The 21,001-nt window shown below is 35.1% G+C and overlaps 1 protein-coding gene across 1 annotated transcript in view; it reads right to left on the reverse strand.

The window, feature by feature from the left end:
* The window catches only part of LOC143238718 (degenerin unc-8-like), a 34,052-nt gene extending 14,741 nt beyond the window's left edge, over window positions 1-19,311 (reverse strand). The window contains exons 1-8 of the mRNA XM_076479193.1: window positions 19,090-19,311; window positions 10,536-10,602; window positions 9,319-9,437; window positions 6,851-6,951; window positions 5,332-5,489; window positions 3,889-3,981; window positions 3,390-3,507; window positions 1,777-1,855 (exon numbers count right to left, since the gene is read on the reverse strand). Coding sequence (XP_076335308.1) covers window positions 1,777-1,855; window positions 3,390-3,507; window positions 3,889-3,981; window positions 5,332-5,489; window positions 6,851-6,951; window positions 9,319-9,437; window positions 10,536-10,602; window positions 19,090-19,274 — 920 coding nt within the window. The 5' untranslated portion in view covers window positions 19,275-19,311. The remainder of the gene's footprint in view (window positions 1-1,776; window positions 1,856-3,389; window positions 3,508-3,888; window positions 3,982-5,331; window positions 5,490-6,850; window positions 6,952-9,318; window positions 9,438-10,535; window positions 10,603-19,089) is intronic.
* Between the last annotated feature and the right edge of the window lie 1,690 nt (window positions 19,312-21,001).

A 21,001-nucleotide genomic window follows, 5' to 3' on the forward strand; every position in this document is an offset into this window, starting at 1 on the left:
AATAATAGGCCTGGCATGGCCGAGCGCGTGAGGCGTGCGACTCGTAATCCGAGGGTCGCGGATTCGCGCCCGCGTCGCGCTAAACATTTTCGCCCTCCCAGCCGTGGGGGTGTATAATGTGACGGTCAATCCCACTATTCGTTGGTAAAAGAGTAGCCCAAGAGTTGGCGGTGGGTGGTGATGACTAGCTGCCTTCCCTCTAGTCTTACACTGCTAAATTAGGGACGGCTAACACAGATAGCCCTCGAGTAGCTTTGTGCGAAATTCCAAAACAAACAAACAAGAAATAATATATCGAAAACTATTTTAATATATTATCACACAATATCTTCGTAGAAAGTTTCCTAATGTGCTCACGTATATACATTGCTTAAAACAACTGTGACACTGACTGTTTAAGTTTCGCGTTCCGTTGCACAAAATTACACTCTAAACTTTGGGTGGTTGTCGCTAATTGGTTGTCTAATACGGATAACCTTTGTCCAGCTTTACGCTAATACCTGAAACTAGCATATAAAAAGTAACTAATGGATAATTAGTCTTCCATATAGTAAAACACAACTACTGTTACAAAGTGATATCAAAAACATTCTTGATGTCTGTAATATGCAAAAACAAGTATTAAATATGCAAAAATCGATTGCTTGAGCCCACGTACAAAAATGATTGTTAGCACCATCCATCCTGACTACGACAACAACGTACGCTTCAGAATTATCAAGCACGTGGATTAGACAGATAAAATGTGGGCGAATGGCATGCTCGTCGACACTGTTTGTAGAAGAGTCTGGGCATACATTTGCAAATAGTGTCAACGTACTTCAAACAACTCTGATGAGGAATATGGGCAACTCGACACACACCTAAAAACACGATGACTATAACTGTTAGCCGTTCGTAACTTAGCAATATAGGACTACAGGAAAGGCAGCAGCTAGTCAGCAACACCCACCGCCAACTCTTGGGGTACACTTTTACTAACGAATACGAGTCTCCTCCCTCTGGTACAGCGGTAAGTCTACAGATTTACAACGTTAAAGTCAGGGATTCGATTCCCCTCCGTGAATACAGCATATAGCCTGATGTGGCTTTGCTATAAGAAAAACACACATACACAAAGAGTGGGATTGACGTTAACTTACAACGACCCTACGGATAAAAGGGCGAGCATATTTGGTGTAACGGGAATTAGAACCCATGTTCCTCTGATTTTGAGTCAAGTGCCCTAACCACCTGACCATGTTGTGCTCATTTTAACAGACAACTGAAGTAAGTCCGTGGGTTCTTATCTCAAGGCTAAGAAGTTGGTATTCTCTGTCTTAATACCAGTCTCATATAACTTTCTACAGATAATTTCAGCGATATATATATGTATAATTCGTGATCCTCTGATTTGTTTCTTGGTGATAAAAATGTGAAAATTTAAAATGAGACACCAATTTCTATTACAATGAATTTATACCTGATAATGCAGAGAGCAACCATGTCATACTTAGGATCAATTCCAACCAACCCGGAGATTAGGGTTACTGATAGAATAAGAAGGTTTGAAAAATAAATATATTATTAACGATAAGACGGTAACGAAAGGTTGTAAAAACAAATTGAAGTGTTAGATTTTTTTTCGTCCTCTACTATGCTCTCTACTGTTTCTACTAATGTTACGGTCAATTCCTCTAGTCTTAGACTGAAAAATTGGGGACAGCTAGCGCAGATAGCCTTCGTGTATCTTTGCACGAAATCAAACCAACCCTTCTTATCTTACATCATCCATACCTGCAAGGTTTTCGGCACATTCTCTTACAGCTGGACTGGATTTCCAATATTTTCTCCTTTGTTAAAAGTTCTGGGCATTCTGAAAAATATCAATTGTACTTTTTTATTATAATCGTATTTGTTTTCACTATGAATAAAGACGAAGAAACTGAATATTTTGTACGTACCTATAAATAGAACTTTCATTGGAGTTCAAATAATTTACACGTTAAATTTAAACATCAATATGCCATTTCAAGATTTTTTTTCAACTGTCACCCGAAAGATTCAACCAAAAAATAAAATAGTATCAACATTGAAAAAATGGTTGGTTGGCACGTTTACTGACGTCAAACAACTAGGCTATCTGCGACAAACAACCGGTAAAAAAAATAAAACTAAAATTATTGAATATTAAATGGAATCATACTAAAACAAAACAAAGTCCAAATTTTGAATTAAAAACATTAATTAGGTTTCAAAACACTAATGGCCCTTAAAAATGTAAAAGCACAATTGAGGTAGACAGTGTCACCATTGCCAATGACACTGTCCAACGTCGGGAATGAACCCAAGGTAAAAACAAATGTCTAAAATGGTGCTTTGGTTCAAAGTCGTAAGGAAAGCACAAGAGTAAAATAAAGGCTGTTGTGACTTGAGTGTCTCACAGACCACACATCAGTCCCAGATACATAGAAAGAACATCACACCCATTCAAAATCACATGGTGCTGATTCCATCAGTTACCCGTAGGAATTTCTGTATTACACAGACTAGATGATATAACATGAAATTCATACAAACTTCTAGAGTGGTGAAAGACTTTCGTTCTGCTTTCATTGTTCATTCAAATTTCCCAGTTGCCAGAATTAACGTATAAGAAACCAGACCAGTGATATATTTATAGTGCGCTGAAACTCTTTCGTATTCGTGACAATAGAAATACATTCACCTGCAACACATTTAGGATGTTTGTTCTTCCAACAAACTGAGTGTTTTAACAGATTCACTAACAAATTAACTTCTAGCGTTTTCTCTTCTGTTCCAAACTAAGATTAATATCACAATCTTTGATCATCAAACTTGGATTACAGTGACAATTGTGTTGTTTACCTGTTGGAGTGAGACAGCTAAAATAACACCAGCTTCACTGCTACCTATCTTTATTTCCAATTCAAGAACTGTGCCATCTATTTTTATCACAATTACAAACCATAAATGGAATGCATCTTTCACTAAAAGGGATAACTGACTGAGCAAACGTGGATGTTTAGTGTTGTTATTTAAGAAAAAAACACTTTTATTATGTGCTCCTTCGATTACTACTTGAAAAAAACCTTCGTGCAAATCATGATTGTTTTTGTAAAACACTGAAAGCATAATTTTATGTTTGATAGGACTACAACACTGATATCCTGGTATGGCCAGGTGGTTAAGGCATTCGACTTATAATCTGAGAGTTATAATGTTTGTTTTCTCAGCCGTTGGGGCGGTATGATGTGTTGCATATATAGAATACGTATTCATAGTGTTAAGTTTAGGTACATCCATCTTTATTACTATGACCTGTGAAAACATTATCGAATTTTTAAGTTCTGGATACATTGTCTAAGAAAAACACAAAGGTAACTTACGGTTATTTACCAAGTGACAGAGCGGTTTCTTCGTTTCGTAAGCGTAAGGGTAGAATTCCTTGTACATACAGCCACACAGCTCCAGGGTCTTATTAGCGTGACATTCGGAGAGACAGAGCTTGAAAACGACGAACATTGATTTGTTACCATATAACTTACCCTGTACTAATTAATACCTAGCGTAGATACATTTTATTTAAATTCCTAGAAGATTGTGAATTTATATTGTTTTGCGACCTTGTGAATAAAATTTATACTTATTAATGACTGAATCGTGTATTTTATAATTCTTAGAAATAATTAAGACTCGTTGTTATGGTAATATTAAATGAAAATATACTCTATATAAGGCTTCATGTTAAGTATCTGTACACATTTCTGAATGTACGCAGCATTTGCTTTGATCCTGAGCTCACAAATATTCCCAAGTTTAGGGTAGTTTTTAAGACTTACGTTGGAGTACAGAAGGTCCTTAGAATACTTAAATGAATTCCTTTACCTCTTTACTCAATATTCCTTTCCTAAAGTGTGCCCTCCCTAAGGCTTCGTAGTCTGTGCATTGTTCAGACAATGGAAGTCGCACAGTTTCTTTCTATTTAGAGATAAAACACAAAACTCACCATTTCAATAGAATATTTGCTTCCATGGAAGTTATACAGACATCATACATAATACGAAACCTTAAAGTACAATGAAAAGTACAACAATAAAAGTGTATTCACGAATAATGTAAGTAACGACCACAAAAATATAACTTCTTTAATTCCGATTTTTTAGCTCAGTATAAATATTTCAGTAGTCAATCTCAATACACTATTTCTTCTGTCGTCATGGGATCGGTGTAATACAGGGATACGAGAACTTTTATTATACTAATGTCTATTGCTTATTTAAAAGATAGTATAGAATAAATAACATAGTATCTAATAATGAATTTACATTTAAATGATCCAGCCTTTTATCATACTCAGTTTTAAAATGATATATTCTAAAATTAGCACTAAGCAAGTTAGTAAGCAATAGATTTATTAACCTTTCTAAAAATAAAAGTATATCAATTAGAATTATGTGTGAAATCTACAAAACTTTATCACGAGAGCAAATTGCCTCCTTGACTTGCTTATCGTAAAACGTACTCTCCTGCCGCCAAACTCTTAAAAATTTCCGTTTGTGCACTTTCAGAAATCCAGATATACGTAAGTTCCTTAGCGGTACTACAATAGATCTATAAAAGTTGGTGAAAGTGTGTCTAAATAAGTAGTTCAAGTTATTTCAGAAACTGTTCAAATGTTAATATATTTAGAAACGTTGTAAGACAGCTCAGTACATTTGAAGTGAAATAAAAGTCAAATAAGTTGAAACGTGCGATAATCATTTTGAATTAGAAGCTGTCAAATTTTGTTTTTTGGTTTGGACATCTGGTCATCCTAAGACGATACAAAAATTTCCTAACAGAAAATACTCTAATATCTAATTGTGGTAGGTGCCACATGCTGAGGTCTATATAGTTCAGTGGCTTGTTTCAATATTGGTACTTTTGTGTGTTTTTATTACACTTTTAATATCTGTTATGTTAAGAAAGAAAATAGAAGTATATTGTGTTATACCTTATAACAAATAATTTTTCTTATTTTACCTGTCTCTTCGTTCGACGGAGTATTGCAGCTAATAACAAATAAAACTAAAACTTGTTAATCGCCAAATGTGTAATTCCTTTATTTTATCACTTTCTTATTTCTCGGTTGTTTTCCAACATGAAAATGACCTAAGAAGGTCGAACGTTGTTCTGTACTTTATTTTAATTAATGTTTTAATACTCCTACAAGCTATCATTAGAATGTTTCTTCAGTTTAATTTCTATTTTTATTATTTAAACCACAAAATGCAATAAATTTGTAGCAACATCATTTTCTCTTTAAAACAACAGAGGGCACTCTCATACCTGTGAAATTATAAACCAATAACTGGTGCCTCTATTTAAGACGTAAGCATCTTCTGGAGTTGGGGCTGTGTTCACTGGCCAGAACCTCAGAAGAAATTGGGGAGTTTCACGGTAGTACGAGTCAGGTTTCAAATTATACAGAAGTCGCATGAATTTTGCTACACACGTTAAAAAAAAACAACAACAACCGTAAAGCGTTATACAATGTCCTCAATTTAGTATAAAACAGTTAACTTATTTAGTCACCAGTTCACAATTATTTCCCGATCTTAAAGAAATCATAATACAGCAGATAAATATATAAAATAGGAGGGAATTAGTTTTTACTAGCTTTCATGACACATAGTTGTTGAATTTGTAAATATTTAAAATTATATATATATGTAAAATTGCATATCCAAACTGCATTGTGTGTATATATTATTTGTTTGTATTTAAGCGTTAAGCTACACAATTTTATTATTATGCCTCTCGATTACATGAAGGAACATAGGGCCGCAATCGCTTGCGGATTCATTAACACGCTGTTTTTTTTAAGTGAGTAGATTGTTAGCCTACCGCACAACCTCCAACCAGGAGGAGAAACCTTAACCGTCCCTAATTTAGCAGTGTAAGACTAGAGGGAAGTGAGCTAGTCATCACCACCCACCGCGAACTCTTGGGCTACTCTTTTACTAACGAATTGACCGTCACATTATAACGCCCCCACGTCTAAGAGAGTGAGCATGTGTAGCGCGACTGGGTTGCAAACCCGCGACCCTCGGATTAGGAGCCTCACGCCTAACGCGCTCGGCCATGCCGGTCGTAAGCTATACACTGGAGTATCTAATTTCTTCATTACGAAAAGTCTACATGCGGAATTTAGCGTAGTAAGTTCGTAAACGTATCGCTGGTGGATTGTTATAATAAGAGTTTACTATGAGTTTAAATTCAAGAGCATTGTTCACTTTGATAAATATCTTTTAGCTGGAGCATCAGCGGTAAGTCCACTGTCTTACAAGCTAATTCCAAACAAACAGTTTCTAGTTACATACAAAATCAGTAATCAAGCCAGCCAACTGAGAGTGAAGAAAGTTAACAAACATACATTTACACAAATGCTTATCATAAGTTTTAAACATTTCAATGACATGCAGAAAAATGAAATTTTCTGTAAGTAGACGATAGAATTTAAATTATAAACACATCTAACTGGAGAATTTGTACAATAATTTACTTCGAACATTAAATACAAAATGTACGACGAAGGAAAAGAGTTTTCAAAAAACAGAAGCTGTTGAACTTTCTCAGCCATCTATCTTTAACCGAACTATACAAATAAAAGTAAAAAGCCACATCTTAAAATTGTAATCGTTTAAAACAATAAAACATATTCTTCCAAAGAGTTCATAACTTGAAGCCTATTTGTAAGTAATATAAAAGGAACAATTATACTAAATTCCCATTTTTGTATCTGCTGCTTGCCACTTTTGTTTTATATATTAAATATAATATAGAATATAAAATAATTGAAACAAACCTGACAAAATATCGGGCTTGTAAACAGTTGCAAAATTATCCCAGTCTATGTTGAAACTCAAGCAGTTGCCGTAATTCGAATCGTAGTATTCGGAAATCGGACTGAAACGTCAAATTTGATTGTATTAGCGTGAACAAAAAAAATATAAATATATATTGTTATTATTTATAATTTTCATTCCTCAAAGAGGCGCCTGGTTCCTTCCATTGAGCTCCATAGTTCCGAATTGGACAGTTAATCTCGAATATCAGACAATCTTATATTTAGTATAAAACTCTCATTTTCTGCATCAGGGGTCGTTCAGACGAACGATTATTATAAACACTTTGCGCTTCATCTTAACACTTGGAAAATGTGTAGCGATACAAATTTACAGTAGTAAAATCATACACATTAGCCCGGCATGGCCAGGTGGTTAAGGCACCCGACTTGTAATCTAAGGGGTTTCGAGCCTGCAACCCTCGAATTAGAAGTCAATTGCCTTAACCACGTAGCCATGCCGAACGCATTTTTTTTTATTAATATATTTCATGATGACTCGTATTTTAAGAAAAGTTTAAACACGCGGAATGAATACACATCTCGAAGCCCAAGGCTCTACATGATGTATGTACCGTGTTTGAGATTTTAATTTGTATTGCACATGTTGTACATCTTGACCATTCTTTATATAAGTGCAATCGTATTTTATTAACTGATATCAACACCATATTTGAAAACAGAAATATTCTAAAGGCCATCTTTGGAGTTTCAAACATTGGCAAATAATACAAATATCGAAGCTACTTTAAACTGATTGATAATGTAATGCAATAACACTATGTAACATAAATTTTGTAGCTGGATAGTATGTGTTATTTCTTAATTGCTTGTGTTGTAAAAGTACAGAAAATGGCCATTATTCCCTTCAAACTTTGCTTTTGTAACCTGGATAATGAAATTTAGAAATTAAATTATTTTCTGTGTAAAAACGGACAAATGTTCACATTTTCATTTACATGAGGTCTGAATAAAACAATGTATGAATCAAGATTTACATGTATTTATACCAAAGTTATACAAAAATGTTTAGAAGTGAATAGTTTTTCGAAATTTGCGACGGTAATGTAAATCACTTTCACGTATCAGCCCTCAGATATAGTCTCCCATCATGTTTTCATGCAGACTCTTTATAAAGAGTTGTGATAAAGTGTTTCATGAGACCCAATTTTATGTGCAACGATGGGAACAACACCTTCTGGAGGTCCACTAGTAGCTCACACTTGACATTGTGTCTCCTCACAGAAAAGGCAAAGATAACAGGGAAACTTGGTAAAGCCTCCTTGGGGACTCATCAGGAATGCCATGATTTTGAAGAATCCGGTAACCCCCCCCAACCATACTCATCATACTTCAAGACTTCTAACAAGGCATTGACGCTGTTGTATTCCTCTTTAAGGTGCACCGAAAGGTATTCACATTTTAAAAGATCTAAAATTTAAACAATATAAAGTCTTACTATTCAAGCAAGCAAATATATATATGCCTGAAAGGCTTCGCATATTTTAGCAGATGCTGTCACAGAGTACTTTTTCGCTCTTATCTTGATACATTGGCCACATACATGTGGAGAATGCATGCAGCTTCTTGATGCAATCTCTGATAAAATCAGATAGATCTGTGGTCACTAAGGTAGCTAAAACTAAATTGAAGTGGTGAGCCCCTGAATATGTATTACTATAGAAAGTTTTAGAAAAATCCTTAAAGGTTCTTGAAAATTCTCGTAAATTCTACAACATTCTAAAAAGCTCTTAAAAATTCTTGTAAGTTCGAGAAAATTCTATGTTAGCTTCTCAGCACTGAATCTACCTGGAATATTCAGGAAAATGTGTAAATTTGAAAACAATCATTACCCAGGTCACAAAAGCAAAGTTTGAAGAGAAAAATAAGTCTTTTCCATTTACTTTAGTCATGAGCAATTGGGAAATAACACTTTCTGTCCACGAACAATAAAAAGTAAAAATTTTGTTCGATAGTGTCATCTATATTGATTGTAACTAGCTGTGGTACACGTACCATAGACGTAAGTTCCGTAAATTCATGATTAATGAAAAGCTATCTTTGGACATAAAAAACTGTTTATTTTATATGCACTTTAAAAAATCCAAAACGTCCATGAAAACATGAAAACACAAAATGTAAAACTGTAAATATGCATGTATTTCCTCGTGGGCCCAACAAACCTTCATCACAAATTTCTAATTTGTGAAGACCCATCAACAGAGGTGAAATAGTCGGAAAAAAAACCCCACAAAAACTCTCATAAAAACTCTCATGAAAGTTTAAGATGTTTACTTTTGTAATGTTAAGATGAATACAAGCTGTTAACATACATTCTTCCTTTCATTGAGCGTATTAAAAGACAACTTTTTTGCTTAAATACTCGGGCTTTGGAAGTTGCGTTATATATATTTTTTAACGAAACTCACGTTTTTATGAAAGATTTTTTATGAAATATTCTTATAAGGAAAGTATTTCTGCATTTAAATCCGTGGTCTTTCAACTTCATCAGACTTCCTTCCAAGCTTTGTGTGTAGTTTTGCCATGGCTGGAAAATACAAAAATAATAAAGATTTCAATGAATGAAAAGCATAATAATATGCTGTTATATGTATTCTTATTTACTCACCACAAATGATATATATTCAAAGAGTAATAATGCTACTCACTTATTATTTCTTATTATTCATTGAAAAATGTTGTTTGATTGTTTTTTCTTTTTATCAAGCTCTCCTGCGGCACAGTAGCGCACGTTCCAGGGATTATATTGTTGTTGTTGTTGTTTTTGGAATTTCGCACAAAGCTACTCAAGGGCTATCTGTGCTAGCCGTCACTAATTTAGCAGTGTAAGACTAGAGGGAAGGCAGCTAGTCATCAACACCCACCGCCAACTCTTGGGCTTCTCTTTTACCAACGAATAGTGGGATTAAACGTCACATTATAACGCCCCCACGGCTGGGAGAGCGAGCGTGTTTGGCGCGACGCGGGCGCGAACTCGCAACCCTTGGATTATGACTCGCACGCCGTAAGCGCCAAGCCATGCCAGGCCCAATGTATAGTAACATTTCAATTATATTTTGTCCGTTCTATACCACTGCAAATGATAAGTTTTGCTTAATACCACAGTTCAACAGGCCAGGTGAAGGAAGGCAGCTAGTTATTTTGACGGGGATTCGAACTCGCGACCCTCACATTACGAGTCGAACGCCCGAACTCCCTGGCCATCTCATATTTCCATATCATATATAACAAAGTACTTGATGAATCAATTACCCATTATTACCCAGTATCACTTAATTGTTTATTTCCTCATAGGATAATAATAATTTACTATCCCTGAACTTCGCTAACTAATAAAGTTACCCCCCAAAAAATTAAATCATCATTTGAACACACAGCTCAATGTAATGCACAAGCTACTTGTGAGCATTCCCCATGAAGACTTTATTTCATAATTAACCTGATATGTTTCTACGTTTTATATTTTAGTTATTTGTGCTGATATTATTTAAATATGTAATAAATTTATAATTCACCGTAGCATTAGCTTCTAAAGAAACCTCACACAGGCACAGGGCAAAAGAATATAAAATGGAGTTAGCATTTTTATAATACAAAATATTAATATAATCTGATATAATCTTACCTCTTCTAAACTGGAATTTCCTGAACAGGTGTCGGGTCTATCCTCACAAAATTGAGAAAAATTGAATCTGTATGAGACAAAATATGAAAATTAACCATTTCGAACTCTAAAATGGCTCGGGGTAATTTGAACAAAAGCTTAAAACAACAAACAAATGAAATATTTGAAAAGTTACCAGGAATACAAAGTCTGTTTACAATTTTAATTGATTTCAAAAGTCAAACAAAGTAATCAAGTTAAAAAAAGAAACTTTACAAATACGAATAATAAATTCAAAGATAAAGAATTGTATTATTTTTATATCAAACGGATGGTATTTTGAAACGAAAAAGTTTTGTTTAAATAAAATCAAACTTTGTAACTTTGCAGTTGCTAAGTACAACATTTGTTGCTAGCTTTTAAGTTGTTTGGAATATGCAAAACTTTGAACATTTAACTTCATTTTTATTATATTACTTTTGAAGATTAAAAATATATTGATATTTTGTACTGTTTTGTTAAGTGTGCTAAAACTGAACAGTAAAAAAACAACAACATGGAAATGTTAAAAGGAGTATTTTTAGCTAACTCTTAAACCTTTTGTGGTACAATATTGTTAATTACCTGGTTTGGTTTGATTAGAATTTCGCGCAAAGCTACTCAAGGGCTAATCGCGTAAGCAGTGTAAGGATAGAGGGAAGGCAACTAGCCATCACTACCCCGTCAACTCTTGGGTTACTGTTTCACCAACAAACAGTGGTATTAACCCTAACGTTATAACGCCCCCACGGCTGAAAGGGCGAGCATGTTTGGTGTGACGGAAATTTTGTTTCAGATAATAAATAAAGCATTTTATGCTATTACAACTTCAATACTGTAAGTTGTATATTCCAATTCATTCGCAACAAATAATTATAACTTTCCTTCCACATGCAAAATCTATGAATCTCACGTTTTTCGGATATTAAATAATGGTGTAGAGTTATATTCTTAAATTACCAGCCTCGTAAGGTAAGAATAAACCTAAAACAATGCAAGTTATTTAATGTTTTACTCGTAAGCATTTTCATTTTTAGATTCTCTGCCTTTCTATAAAATCTCGCTTAAAAAGACTTTGTAATATTTACTTTCCAAGCTAATATATGTAACATATATCGGATGTCGGCTAATAAATGCTCAGTTAGCTCACTGGTGCTGGTAGTTGTAATGTCTAGTCCTTAGTCCATTTGCACAAATGTGGATCTTGATTGGAAATTCGAAAACTACGTTCATATGTTATCGTGATCTTAACGTTTTAAGTTATTCAGTGGTTTTTCTGATGAAGCAGTCATCAAATTCGTGAGGAATACTTATGAACTACTTGAGTGGAGAAAGTGTTTGCTAGAATTTCTCAGTAAACTTGTATAACACTTTTATTTGAGACTAGCAGGAACTGTGATCTAGCAAATACAGACTGTAAATCAAGTTTAGGTGAAAATGAATGACAGTTTTTGTTTTTATGTAATATTAACTTGTAATGAGTGAACTGAGTTGTGTGTGGAAATAGAATAAATCTTCTAGTTCTGTAAATATTTTCTTAATATTTCGGTGTACAAACAGCGCTTAGAATACACGAGAATTAAGACTTTTCACGAGCGGTGAGAAGTAACACTTGTATTGTGTATCTTTTTGTTTTGTGCTTGTCTTTAAATAGACAGATGTCCAGGCATGGTCAAGGGTTTATGGCGCTCACTTATAGTCTGTGTGTCGGGGGCTCTAATCCCCATCCCACCACACATGCTCGTCCTTTCAGCCATGAAAAAATTACAATGTGACTGTCGGTCCTATTATTCGTTGGTGAAAGAATAGCTCAAGACATAGAGGTGGGTGGTAGTGACTAGCTTTCACTACTAAATTAGAGACGGCTAGCGCAGATAGCGCTAGTATAACTTTGCATGAAATTGAAACCAAAACCTTCTGATCAATCAGAGTTCATTTGACGTTACATTTTCATCCACATTTTTTTTCTATATAAGAGCAAATTGTTGATTATTTTTGCCGTACTGTTTTTAAACTAGCCATTTGAAGATTATTCTGTTTGGGTTGTTAGTAGCTTCAATTATGTTATTAAAAAAAGAAAGAGAATACGCTGAAAGCTAGATATTCTGTAACTTTATAGTTGTATCTGACTTGCCTTTAGCAACTATAACCTCTGGGTCTGGCTTGGATCTCATCTTAGTGGAACCCATAGATGAGGACATGTTATTAAACAAAGTATCGGACTTAAAAGATCTGAATCAAAACAACCACTGGAGTGACTCCAAAGTCTCCAAGATCGTCAACTAAAATTTCATGAACATCTTCCAGTGAACTGGAAATGTCTACTGGATCAAGCCAGCTGATGGTCAGCTGACCTGCAACTCATCTTGTTTTGTGTCTTACTGAAGTTTGGTAAAGTATAAAGTATCGTTCAGATTGAAAATCCCAATTTTGTAAATAAGGTCCAGGTTAGAACTTATAGAGTTACTCTATCTAATATTAATAAGCTTGACCACTTGACATAAAATGAATCATTTTTAGTACAGTATAAACTATAAATTTTGAAATACCCTCTGCTTTTACACTATTAGAAATATCAGATAAGTACAAAGATCACTATTTTCATAGTGAAGTAAACAGTGACTTAATTTTACAACAATCGAAGAACATTCAGTTCAAAATGTATCTGTTTTGGACTATGAACATATTCACAGATGTTCAACAGAACAAAATACTAAAAAATCTCAAATGTATTCCAAAACTGTACGTTTACGGGGTTGTTTCATCTACTGAAACGTTACTTCTGCATGGATGAGAAATTTATATGTTCTTATGACCTGAATAAAATTTCCAAACGGAGAATAAATCTTGACAATTAGGGGAGAAGTTTTGATTTTTTTTTAGATCATTTTATCCAAAACAAATATTTATAAATTTTACATCAAAAGAAAGTTGAAATTTCCAACAGATCAGTTATAATTTCATTTTATAAAGAAAGTTTGAAGATTCATTACAGAATATTTGTTTTAATGTCACCCATTTTCACTAAATGCGACCTCAAATGCTTGGGCCAGAAAGGTAAATTGAATCTGCATTCATGGTATATGGTAGTAGACATTAGCAGTTGATTTATCTTTGACGCAACTGATCGGCTGGTTCAAAATGCATCAGCATATTTAACCAACAGTTCACTGATTACTAAACTGTTGAATCAAGTTTAATAGTACTTCTCAACCAGCAGCTTTAGATGTTTCGGTGGCTAAGTGCTTGCTCACAGACAAAACACATTAAATAAGGCCCTTATGTTCTCACCAGTTTTAGTCACCCTTCATTTTGCTTTACATTCTGCTGCTAATTCCAGCCATACACTGGATAGCCAACTGTCCATAATTGCAGATCATCATTGTCACCTGGACAGATGACTGTCTGAGCCAATGTTGCCCTTTCTGGAGAAGAAAATGCTCATCTCATGCACTTGTTCTCTGACCATTTTACATGGCGTTAACACAACATAATCTGTTGTAACCCACAAAACAAGACATAACAAGGTGTACATACTTGAAGGTGTTGTGATTCCCTCCTTAATATACACTCACGCTATCAATTTACTTCAGTCCATTGTCACAATCAATGGCTAGTTTTTCACTGAAACTCGATTTAGGTGTTGTATGAAATAAACTACTTTCTGCACCACATCAATTTTCAAAATTCCTCTGCCAGAACCTAGGTCAGCAATGACTACTTCAACCTGTGTCTCACACAACTTAAACGTGGTTGAAATTGTGTTCCTCCAATCAAACTTTAGTCTATCACTATTTGCTACATTTAACTCAATGTAAACTGCTCAGAGTGATGACTTGATTAAAGCGCTTTATACATAGCAATGTCCTGATCACTTTTGTAGCAATTAAAAACTTTCTCTCTCGTCTTTCTATCGTGATAAGCATGTATAAAAATCACCCCACCCCTGCTATGAGAACAAACACTGTTGCAGAAATTGCGTGTTGTACATCCATGAGTTAGTGGCCAAACATGACTTGTGTCCCATTAGTCTTGTGATGTGAAAGTAGCTATAGTTACAGTTCATTGACGATTCTACCGCACCTGCTGTACAGTTTAGCAAAATTGACTATTTTGCCTATCTTGCTGCACAGCAAAATATGAGCAGTTTACTCTATAGTGACCCCTCCTGTTCACGTCCAAAATATGTGATTTTCTATTCCTTTCTGGACTAATTTACACTTGCAAACAACATCACCATTAGAAGTTATACTAGTATCATTGCGGACTAGAGTAACCCCGCTCATTCACTGTGTACCAGTTCTGTTGTGCCAGAGCGCTGATGTGGCTGGGTCCTCTTTGGTGGAATCCAAGCTCAATGCCGATCACCATTTATGCAGAATACGATGGTCTAGGGACAGTTATAACAAATACTGTTGTGGGTTTTTTCTTGTGATTTGTTCAAGTTTAGCACTTTGAATTTCACCATAATGGGCACTGTCTTATTGAGGGTGAGAATGTTCCTCACTCTCATATGATTAGCTACCTGTGGACGTATTTAGAGGATGTGTTTGCAATATTCAGAGACCATTGACGGGTAAGCTTTCTTATGCACTGGTAAAGATGATTTGTGTAGGCAATCAAGCCTTCAGAGGAAACCCTACTTCAAGTCCTTAAATTTTGAACTTGGTTCAATGGATGGCTCAGTTTCCTCAGGATCAGATAGCTGATTGATAAGTTGCATCTTGCTTATATGTTCCATACCTTTGAAGGATTAGCCATCTAAACTGAAACAGTCATTTCATCACCTGTTCTAGAGTTCATCAATTCCAGTCAATTACCTGCATGAAATGCTTGATAAAATAATCCAAACCATTATCATCTTGCAATTCAGGGGTGAGATCTGCATTACCTTTCTCACAGGTGCTCATGATTTTAACATAAGGCTCTCAACCTTTGGTCTGATGCCGTGAGGATCCATTTAAAATGCAAATGATTTGGCAGGGCAGACTAATGCAGGAACCAATATACTTAAGTGAATATTAGATTTCGGATCCAAAATCAAACAACAATAAGGCACATGTTGTACCTCTCCAAATGGTTCAGCATTATTCGAGACTCTTCTCTATATGGCGGGGTTTGTCTCGGAGATAAAAATTTTCACCTTTTTGTACTTACTTATTCACCTGTCAGCAAAAGAGCTCCTATTAATGAATAATATCCATCAATGATCTCTCTCAATCGAGTGTGACACTAGCAAGAGACGGAGCTGTGTACTCTGGCCAATATTTGCGTGAGGATTCTAAAGAGACTGGTCCGATCAGTCTCGTACCCAAAATATCACATACAACCACAATGATCCTCAGTCAACTGAGTCTTCTGTATTGTGAGGTCAAACTCTCTCTTTAAATAAGCTTAATAGATTTTTCATAAACAGATATTAAATTCATTTGTTGAATAACTTGGTCCTGTGCTGTGAAAGATTTTAAGGTTATACTGACTATATTTTTTCTTACTATTTTAGTACTTTTATTCGCTAGAGGGAGTTTTCAATATGAATAATGATAAGTGAAGTCTAGACATTTCCTGACAGTTTAGGTCTTTGTAAAATCTCAAAGCTTCCTACATGTGCGAACTAAAACAATATAACAAAACAAAGACTGACTGTGTAAGTTGGGAATGGCCAGCACAGTGTCTGTTTATGAGAGTTAAGGTGTCTGACATTCTGTGTTCCTGTGAGTAATTTAATCAGTCAATACATTCATTATCAATTGATTTGTGAAGGAATTTACAATGTTAGGCGAACACTGATTTTATAATTTCTGTTCAATTAGGCCAACCAGTGAACATAGTTTATAGCAAATGTGAAAGACGAAATGAAGTATTTCATTATTTTTTACGTGGAATGTAGGAAGGGCTTTATGATTTATTTTAAGATTACCTATCCTCAATGGCTCAGCGTTAAATCTTGAGGCTTATAACACTAAACACTGAATTCGATACCCGTGATGGGCACAATACAGATAGCCCATTTTGTAGCTGAGTGTTTAACAATAAAACTTTCAAAATTACATTGCTTACTTTTGCATAAACTCCATGATTGCGTGTTCAATTTTGTCTTATTTTATTTGCTTTTATAACTCAGCGCTAAGTCAGTGGGTTTATAACACTAAAAATATAGTTCTGGTACTCGAAATGGGTAGAGCAAAGATAGATTATTGTGTAGTTTTGCCTTTAACTATAACAAAATCAATAGTACACATTGTACGACCTCTTTACCGGTAACTAAGTAGTAGGCCCGAGATCTTATAACACTAAATATCAAGTTTCAATCCCCGCTAAAGGCAGAGGGCAGATATCTCATTGTCTGTTTTTGTCTTTATTAGCAAATGTACTTATTTGTAATTAAGTACAAAGCTACACAATGTGCTATACCCGCTATGGGCATCGAAACCAGGTATCTAGCGTTGTCCGCGGACATACTGATGTACCATTAGAGGGGGGAGAGGCTAGCAAAAACCCAAACAAAACTTTTAATCATTACGTTATTCACTTTTCTATAAGTTTGTTAAATATGTTTTGCGTGTTTATACGATCTTTCTCAAGATTACAATATGTATACTCGCGTCTATACAATGTCATATGAGGTAGGCTAATTGTTCAGTTGAATTTGTATAACCTGATTGCAATAGCGTACTGTCAACTTCTACAGCCTAATGATGCATTACCACAGCTGTAAGAAAGAGTTATGTACTGCCTGTAATGTACCAAACAATATATGTACATATTTTTTTCTCGAACAATCACAATTATAACTTTTAATTGCACAATACATATTGCACAACGGTGAACATTACGTAAAATTCACAATAAGTGATTATATGTCTTGGTACTTTATTAAATTAAGTAATTTATGTAACGAATCATTAGAATAATATTACGATATTTTTAAGAAATATAGTTAATTAATATGTAAATTATTAAGCACTAATTACCAACTCTCGTACCCCTGATACGTTCTACCTGACAGAAACATGTTTTACTTATAAATAAACAAACGTTTCGCTAACTTAATGCGCTTGTTAAAAGACATTGCCATAAAACATTAGCATTGAGTTATTGGTTATTAATTCAACTTGTATTAAGTAATTAATTTCACTCTAATTATCATTACAAGTCATCAGTATAATCCATACACTGGAGGGCCTTTCTATAAACTTTGCAATTAAAACTATAACTCCTATTAAAAAAAGACAATAAACATTTTCGACAGCTTGTGCCCCAAGTGTGTGAATACTCATATCAGAATTATATCCGGGGTTTTGAAGTTAGGAGAAGTTTGAGACCGGGCTCCTGACCAATGACCATCCTTGGATTTATACAAACGCTAAATCACATCTTTCACGAAGTTTTTGTTTGTTTTCGAATTTCGCGCAAAGCTACACGAGGTCTATCTGCGCTAGCCGTCCGAACATATTTGGTGTGACGAGGATTCGAACCCGTGACTACAAGTCAAACACCCTAACAACCTAACCATGCCGGGCCTCTTTAATGCAGCAAAAGTTTTGTTGGTAACAATTTGTCACATTGGCACTTTGGAACTATTAACTTCAAGTAATCACTAGTAACTATGTTGATGTAAAAGATGTATTCTCTTGTTGGGTCAGGAGTTAGCTCATGGAATTAAAACACTAAAATCCGAAATTCGACTTCCTGAAACGGACAGAGCCTAAACGCACATTGCATAACTTTGTGCTGAAACAATTAACACATGACGTTTGTGTATATTTCTTTGTTTTTGAATTTCGCGCAAAGCTACTCGAGGGCTATCTGCGCTAGCCGTCCCTATAATTTAGCAGTGTAAGACTAGATGGAAGGCTGCCAGTCGTCACTACCCACCGCCAACTCTTGGGCTACTCTTTTGCCAACGAATAGTAGGATTGACCGAACATTATAACCTCCCTACGGCTGAAAGGACGAGCATGTTTGGTGTGACGGGAATTCGAACCCGTGACCCTCAGATTAAAAAGTCGAGTGCCTTAACCACCTGGCCATGCTGGGCCACGTTTGTTTAACTTTCAATATCGGTCATCGAAAGAGTAAAACGTTATTGGCACTAAAACCATGACAAAACTAGTTAATACAAATCCCTTAAACTTTACATGATCACAATGATTGATTGCATCAACAGGAACACATCTGATTAACTAACTAAAATCGTGGTAAGTCCAGAGTCATAAAGCAGTAACACTCGGGGGGTGGGAGCAGCGTAGTGAGGAAAAATAACGTTTTCTAATTTTATGGACCAGAGAGTCTTCTGTCGAAAAGAAAAAGAGATAAATATATACATCTAACAATTATAGAGCTCAACTTCAGAAATGAAAGGAAAAATATACCGTTCCACTTTTTAAAATCGATGTCGTGTTTTTATCCTGAAGTTTAAAATTATATTTAATTTCGTTTCTTAATATATTACAGACAAGCTACATCTACTCTTTCTCGTTATATATGTAGTTTTAAGACTCATATAAAACTTCATAAAATACGTAAAACCAACCGTTCAGAGCTGCAGCTGACTGAAGCTGGGAATCTAATGTTTTCGCTGTTGTGTCTTATGCTTACTGTGGAGTCAAAGCTTAAATATGATTCGAGCTCAGGCCAACATTGAAGTGTAAACAGTAGAACTATCACTATCACAAAAAGGACAGTGGATCTTTTGTTGCCAACAGGAAATGCGGTCATATCGAATCACAGGTGAAGTGAAGCAAGCGACAGAAGTTATCTTAAATAGTCGTCGTTGTTCAGACGTCATCAAATGTTTCTGAAGCCAATTTGCAATTGTTATGTATATGCAAAGAGAAATACCACTAATCGTTACTACAGCAACCAGTTTAGTGAATTCAGCTTATTTGTGTATTAATCTTACGTCTTTATGAATAATTTATCTAGTTGATCTAATTGAAGTTATGTTATTATACTGGATGTTCTTCAACAAAACTCGTTTGAATTAGCTAAAATCAATAAAAACAATTCTCAGGCACATTTTGTACATTATTCGTTCTTCTAAAAGTGGACATAGCATTAGCTATAAAAACGTTCCACCCACGTACTTTACCTAATCTCTGCTATCTTGCACTTTAAAAAAAAAAAAGAGAAAAACACAGAAAAAGTGGCTAATCTGACCGATGAGACAGTATCAAATGCTTCCCGACGTTTATTGGCACACTATACATTGCGGTATTTAAACGTAATAACTAAACCCCTTAATGAGTTAGATTATGAATATTAATCTTGTTACTTTAATCCTTCAAAGTTTCTGTTTTTAATTCTAAGTTCTAGACGAAAAAGATGTACTCATCCTTGAAGTAAGTTAATCTTCCTCTTACGATTGGCTCCACATATTCGCAGGCTTAAACCTATAGCTTATTTATTTTGGCGATTGGTTTCCATGTTAAATAAATGAAGCAGTGCATATCATGCACAAAAATCAGGTATGAATAAAGTTCATCTATGAAGATTCTAATTCGAAAATACTGTTCTTTGCTGCTAATGCGGTCTACCTAATGACTGGCACCCTGAATTGAATATAATCCTAAGCAAACTTATTTCTTGCTAGATTTTACCTTATGGATGTCCTGGGTAGATCTTCTTCCAAGGATTTCAGTGGCCGCATGGATAAGACGTCCAAGAAGTGACAAAGAATCTGCTAAAACATTTTGTACTTTAACATGCTGTACTTGTTAACATGTTGTTTTCATGTAACACAACTATTTACTTCTCAGCACAATCAAACTTATTTGTCCTTTGTTTTGCTAGCTCAGATGTTATTGTGGTCTTACGTAATTTAATGGTGGTTTCTAATTGTGTCTCGTAATATCAGAAAGTCAGTTATTAAATTATAAATTTGGTGTCATTACTAATATGTTTATAGTAAAGCTTAAGATTGGTTTTCTTTCCTGTATTTTCTATACTCTAACAAACCCTAAGTTTGACTCTTAATTGACATGGAAAGGAGACTTCCATAACAACCTAGAACTTACGATGAAACATAAAAATGATTTGGAAAAGTCTTTTGTTGAGATGGATGCCTCTCTCAAGACCCAAAAACCGCCATTAATTTTTTTAATCCCGTCATTACGGCCCGGCATTGCCAGGTGGATTAAGGCGTTCGACTCGTAATCTGAGGGTCGCAGGTTCGAATTCCGGTCGCACCAAACATGCTCGCCCTTTCAGCCGTGGGGGCGTTAAAATGTTCGGTCAATCCCACTATTCGTTGGTAAAAGAGTAGCTCGAGAGTAAGCGGTGGGAGGTGATGACTAGCTGCCTTCCTTATAGTCTTACACTACAAAATTAAGGAAGTCTAGTGCATAGAGCCCTCGTATAGCCTTGCGCGGAATTAAAAAACAAACAAACAAACTCCACTCTCAACTCCAAACCTGGACTTAATTTAAGTCGAACTTCAAACTGCT

The sequence above is a fragment of the Tachypleus tridentatus genome, chromosome 13 (assembly GCF_004210375.1).
Source record: "Tachypleus tridentatus isolate NWPU-2018 chromosome 13, ASM421037v1, whole genome shotgun sequence".
NCBI lineage: Eukaryota > Metazoa > Arthropoda > Merostomata > Xiphosura > Limulidae > Tachypleus > Tachypleus tridentatus.